This window comes from Furipterus horrens, unplaced genomic scaffold, assembly GCF_987537825.1.
Source record: "Furipterus horrens unplaced genomic scaffold, mFurHor1.1.pri manual_scaffold_16, whole genome shotgun sequence".
Taxonomy (NCBI): Eukaryota; Metazoa; Chordata; class Mammalia; order Chiroptera; family Furipteridae; genus Furipterus; species Furipterus horrens.
The window spans coordinates 12,579,871-12,586,155 of NW_028327186.1; the positions used below are offsets into that span (position 1 = coordinate 12,579,871).

At 55.7% G+C, this 6,285-nt stretch overlaps 1 protein-coding gene across 1 annotated transcript; it reads left to right on the forward strand.

Moving 5' to 3' along the window:
* Positions 1–2,476: 2,476 nt before the first annotated feature.
* CTXND1 (cortexin domain containing 1) lies at positions 2,477–5,875 on the forward strand. The gene is made up of 2 exons (XM_090263629.1): positions 2,477–2,717; positions 5,370–5,875. The coding sequence occupies exon 1, from the start codon at positions 2,537–2,539 to the stop codon at positions 2,714–2,716; it is 180 nt and encodes a 59-aa protein (XP_090119755.1). The 5' UTR covers positions 2,477–2,536; the 3' UTR covers position 2,717; positions 5,370–5,875.
* Positions 5,876–6,285: the final 410 nt, after the last annotated feature.

A 6,285-nucleotide genomic window follows, 5' to 3' on the forward strand; every position in this document is an offset into this window, starting at 1 on the left:
TAACTTGGCCTTTACCAAGCTTACAATGTCCCCAACAGCCAGGCCACCTAGGAGGCCCTGGAGGCTCCCAAATGCAGGCCTTGCCAGCTGCGCTGACTGACATCTGTCCTGGGTGGCGGGTCAAGGGGAGTGGGCAAGGGCACTTGGCACAGCCTCCTTCCTGAGTGAAGAGGAGGTGGCGGAAAGGACTCAGAGGGCTGGCAGATGGCAGCTGCAGTGCATGTGGCCACAGATGACATTTCTTACAAGTCCCAGGCTCACGACCTCACGGCCTTTTCCACTTGGAGCTGCCGCCACTCCCTCCACCCTAAAACTGAGCACTTAGACAAGTGTGCCGGGCCGATCCACGGGGGTCAGTCGTCCACCCAGACAGCACCCTTGACTCTGAAGCAAGTTCACCCCGGTGCCTCAAGAAGCTGGCAGAGAAAACGTGTGGCAGTGCAGCCTTGGTGCTGAAGGACGATGTCATTGTGTTGGGGACCCCTGGGCTGGCCGTTGGGGCATTAGCCCCTCAGCTCCCAGGGCACGGCAGCTGCGTTCCCTCCTGGGTGTCCTGTCCTCACTTCACGCGGAGCTGGATGGGACGTGTGCCACCGAGCAGCCAAGGTTAGCGAGCACACTCCATCTGGAAAGCAGGAAGGCGGAGCTGTTCTTCAAGCTCCCGTTCTTGGCATTCGCAGCGGCTGGAAGGATCTGGAAAACACTGTATCTTCCTCTGGGGTCTGCCACCAGGTCACAGGCCCCAACCCTGCCCCCTGCCCTCTGTGCGGGGCCTCCATCCTCCGTGCGGGGCCTCCATCCTCTGTAGGCTTGAGGCACACCCTGAACAGGAGTTTCAGAGTCACTGTTTGAGAGGCCAGACCGCATCCTGCTGTGCAGCTCCCGGTATGAAGCTGCAGCCCGTTCGTCCTCCCGAGAGTCATGTGGGGTCAGCACCAGGGCGACCGAGGCACAGGCATATGGCGGAGTCAGAAGTGGGGGCTTGCTCCACGGTGGCTGTGCCGTTGCTCCGGGGCTCTGAGCAAACCTCTTCTCCTCCCTGCATTCTAGTCTCTTCATCTATGAAATGGTGGGAGGGGAACCAGGCCAGTGACTTTTTTATCCTCACCCAATGACACGTTTATGGATTTTAGAAACAGAGACCCAGAGAGAGAGAGAGAGAGAAACGTCGACATGAGAGAGAGACATTGATCGGTTGCCTCCCGAATGTGTCCCAGCATTTCGGTGTCTGGGATGATGCTCCAGCCAACTAAGCCACACTGACCAGGGCTAAACACGTTTTTTCAATTACAGTTTACACTTAATATTATTCTGTATTAGTTTCGGGTACAGCACCGCGGTTACACCATCATATACTTTACAGTGGCCCCCCCTGATATTTCCGGTACCTGCCTGGCACCATACGTAGTTATTACAGTATCACTGACTATGTTTCCTGGACTGTACTTGATGCCCCCGTGACTATTTCGTAGCCACCAGTCTGTACTTCTCAGTCCCATCACCTTTTTTCACCCAGCCCCCCAACACCCCTCCCCTCTGGCAACTATAGTCTTAGTTTTGCAAGAGGAAGAGAGCTGTAGAGACAGGCGGTGGTGAGGATTGCACAACCTGGATGGACTTAATTCTGCTCAACTGCACACTTAGCAATGGTGAGGGTGGTAAGTTTTGTTATTTGTGTGTTAGCATAGCTTTAAAAATCATTTTTAAAAAAGAGAAGAAAAGAGAAAGCAGCATTGGACTAAAGCGTGGTGGCTACTACTCCCACGGTGCCCAGGGAGGAGCTGCATAGGCCAGTCCTTCCTGCAGCCCAGGTCAGGTCTGCGGCCGGACAGCTTGGGAAGGTAACTGGCCTTGCGCCCTGCTCTGTTTCAGTCACGCCCACTCTCGTACCTGCTCTCCAGGGCAAGGTCCCCGCGGGCACGGGCTCCCAGCTGTGATGGCCAGCCACCCGCCCTCCCTCCTGCAGCAGCCCCACCCAGCGGGCCAGCCCACCCCGTGGCCCTTATGAAGAGGTGACCACTCCGACTAGCAGGTCAGTGCCCTCTGGGGACAGGCAAGGAGGGGGACAAGATCTGGGCGAGGGGACAGCATGGTCCCCTGTGGTTTCAGGCATACTGGGACCTGCCAGCCAGAAGCCTGCGCAGGTGTCCTAAAGCTGCAGAGGGGGTGGGGGAGATGGGTACCCACTGCTTCCTCCCGAGGAGGCCTGGGGTGTGGGATATGGAGTCTGGCATTAGTCATTTCCCCTTTCTGGCCTCAGTTTCCACATTTACAAAATGGTAGTACTGATACCTGCCTAACTCACCTCCAGGGCTGAAGTGAGGATCAATAATCGTCTGAGTGTGGAGTGCAATGTACAGCTAAGTGCTGCAGGAAGTCGGGGCTGGTGGTGGGGATGAGGGCTCCGGGGCAGGGGCAGCTGCCACTCAGGGCCAGCGGCACGCCCCTCCCAGCCCCGGCTTGGCTCTCTGCAGGGGTGGAAGATGGTACCAGTCACCCTGGAGCCGGAGGAGGAGCCGGCAGCCACCATCCTGCAATGGAGGAGCCCACGCCCGAGGCCGTCTACGTGGACGTGGACAAAGGACTGACCCTGGCCTGCTTCGTCTTCCTCTGCCTCTTCCTTGTCGTCATGATCATCCGCTGCGCCAAGGTCATCATGGACCCTTACAGCGCCATCCCCACCTCCACCTGGGAGGAGCAGCACCTGGACGACTGAGGTGCGGGCAGGGCGCCCGGGATGTGCCTCTGTGTCCCCGTGGACACGAGGACAGGACTTGGTCCCCCGGAGGTGGGCAGGGTTCATCTCAGCCTGGCCTGCTCTCATGTGAACACCGGAGGGACATGCTCAGGTGTGGTGGGGGGCCCAGCCGTGGCCAGTGTGGGGGTCCCTATGGCTGTGGGCGGTTGTCTTCCCTGGCTCCCGCACCGACACCCACTGTCACACCACAGTGGTCTTGCTCTGAGGAGACCTTCTGCCCGGAAGATGCAAACGAGCACATGCACTGGCCCTAGGGGTTCCCCCACAGACATCCCACCCGAACCCACGCCCCTTCCTGTGGGCCGTCACGAAGGGAGATGGAGGGAGCCTCCCCCAAAGCCCCCGAAAACCCACTGAAGGCACTGGGGCTGCTTCCCAGCCATATTTTTTTAAACTAAAATAGGGGTATATTTTTCCTGTTACAGGTGAAATGTGCATTTTAGAAATTTGGGAAAGTACAAAAAAAAAAAAAAAAGAAGAAGGAAAAGGGAGGAAATAAGTTACAATCTCAGCTCCCGGAAGCCACAGTTTTGAAATATTCTCCCAGCCTTTTTTACACGTATTTTTAAGAGAGTCACGCCGCATGCCCGACGTCGTCTTGTCCATGTCACGGCACGCACACGCGCCCTCTGTCAGACGCTCTCCGTGCCTGTCTCTGTTAGTGGCTGCAGAGCATCCCACCAGGTAGCCAGGTCGTACTTTAATAATCACCGCCCTCGGTCAGACCCTTCATTCTTTTGCTGATCCTTCCTCACACAGAATTCTCTCACCGACTAACAAGGCCTTGAGCGTGCACAGCCTCCCACAAGAATAACGGGTGGATGGGGAGACCTGGGTTCTAGTCCCGTCAGCCTCTCCAAGGCTGTGTGACCATGAGCAAGTCACGTCACCTCTCAGTGCCTCTGTTCTCTCATTTTATAATGGGCAGGAAAAGCCTGGCTTGTTTTTTTAATTGTGCATAGACCTCGTGGGAGTAAAAGGACAGAAGGGGGCGCCTTGAATGAAAGGAGCTCCAGTTGGGGGGGGGGGGCAAGGACTATGCGTGGATAGTGAGCCTCCCTCCTCACCCCTCACCCCAGCCTTTCCCCGCCTGCCGCCCCGTCACCTACATCTGTGGCCCTGCTACGGGGACAGTGCAGCTGAGCCCACAAACCTGGTCCCAAGTCCCAGTCCCTCGACTTCCTTGCTCTATGATGCCCAATAACTCAGCCTTGCTGAGCCCCAGTATCCTCATCTGAGAAATGGGGGAATGACATCTACCTCACAAGGTTGTTGTGAGGGTGAAATGACAGAGCACGGGCAGACCTTAGTGTCCTTTCTTGATTTCACCACCCCAGGAGAAGCCAGGGGTCTGAGCTGGGAGGAGCCGAGGTTCTGGGTCCCCCTGAACGCCCCCCCCAGAGGCTGGCACCCTGGTTCCCCTCAGCTCCCCAAGCCTCCCAGCCAAGACCCCTGGTCACAGCAACGCCCAGCACTGACCTCAAGGGATATGGTGTCTATTCATTTATGTAACTGTCATTGTCATCAGTGTTCACACACCCACGGCGAAGTTTAACGAGACCGCCTCAATGCCCCCTCCCCCTGAAAGCACTCCATTCACCCCCCATGGCATGGCTGCCGTCCACCAGGAGAGACCCGCAGCTGAGAAGCAGCCCAGGGCTCCCTCGCCATCCCCTGCACCCCAGCCATGGCTCAAACTCCAAGAGGCCACCTGGGAAATGCGTTTCCAAAGCACTGTCACCACCAGGGGACCCCTGAGAGTGAACAAGGCCACAGCTGTCCCATCAGCATTCCAGGGCATCTCCAGCTGTCCCCTCCACCATGTGGGATGCACAGGGGACAGCTGGCGAAGGCAGTGAACCAGGACACGCTGGGGGCTCTGTGCAAGGGGGGATCGTGAGCAGGGGCCTCAGGCGTATTGTCTCAGGCCCCGCAGCAGCTCGCACTCCGCAGCCCACCTCAGAAACGCCCGTGAGCAGCCCCTCTGAAGCAGCTCCCAGCCACTCAGTAGCAGATCCCGAGGGGCAGGAGGGTCTTGGGGACATCTCCTGGGGATGCTTGAGACCTCTTGGAGCAAAAACTACGATTCCCTAGGGCCATGCTACTCAGATGGTGATGAAGGACCAACAGGAGCTTGTCAGAAACCCAAAGTCATAGCCCACTCCAGACCTAGAGGATCAAAATCTCGGGTGGGGACGGTGTGGGGGCGGGGGTCAGAAATCTACCAGCACAGTCACCAAGTAATCTGTATGCACATTAAAGTTTGAGAGGCACTGTCTCTGGGATCCCGTGTTCCCAATTAATTCTTTTCCCCATCTAGATTTGTTAATATATCCCACCCTATCTTGATTCTTTTTTTTTTTTTTTTTTTTTTTTTTGTGGCAAGGGAAAAAATGCTTTCAGAAAGGATAGAAGATTTAGAAATCACTTCTAGCCAAGCCACCAACAAAATAGTGATATTCATTGTATCCATATGTTCCCGCTGATCCTTGTCCACATGCAAGGTGTAATTTTTTTCTTATGCCATCAGTTCTGTCATTTAAGGCATACTGTCTCCTAACATGACATCATAAACACGTTTCTGCAATTGTCTTCCTGCTTCTCATTTCAGCGGCTATAAACCAGGCCACCTAAAGCATGTATATCCAGACTCCTAGTGAGTCCTTGAGTTGGTTCCATTTCTTCTGATGACAAATGTCCCAAGAGAAAAAAAGAAAGGTAAAGAGACACGCTGACCCCTGGGGGCTTGCTCAACGCCACGGAGAACATAAACATTCAACTACCCACCATCCACACGAGGGAGGGAGACCCAAGAATTTGATGGCGTTAAGAGGGAAAAGCAACTGGAATTTGAGTCAACTCTGTTGTCCGTTTCTGCTGCTGAAGGAGGCAGGACGTGGTCCTTTGTGATCAGAGCACCTTCACCATTGCAGTTTGGAGCTGTGGAGGGGGAGAAACTGTCCAGCGGAAGAAATAAACAGAACTTTCGAAGAGAGGAAGCTGGCAGAGAAGAAAGGAAAAGCACTCAGAGAAACTTGTGATGGTGGTCACAGTCCAGGACCTCAGGGGAAATGTGACCGGAGAGGAACTTCCGCCTCCAGGGGCCGTGTAACAGCTCTTCCGGGCTCAGGTGTGTGGTGGCCACGTTTAAGCTGTTGTCTGCACTGTGCTGTACAGTCCCGTCCTGTAATTGCCAAACCTCAGTAAAGTCTGAGACACCATCCACTGTGTGGCAGTTGTATTTGGCGACACTAGAGTCCTCTGGGAAGTGGGCCAGTGAGGGAGCGCCATCTGGAAAGGGAAGCAGTCCCGGTGACGGTGAGGTGGCAGAGGCAGGAAGGCAGTGGCAGTCACGCTGTGGGTGCTCGTGGTGCTGAGAGAATACAGGACCCTGGCCTGGCCAGCCTGCTCTTTCAGTGCCCGCCATCCCTACTTCACTTTTCCCACCTAGTGGCTCACATGTCTGCACGTCCTCAGTGGATCGAAAGAGCCACGTCTCCTCCCGTGAAACTGTCCCAGAACTCCCG

Excerpts from the sequence above, each read along its gene's own strand:
- CTXND1 (XM_090263629.1), top strand. The coding sequence starts at position 2,537 with ATGGAGGAGCCCACGCCCGAGGCCGTCTACGTGGACGTGGACAAAGGA.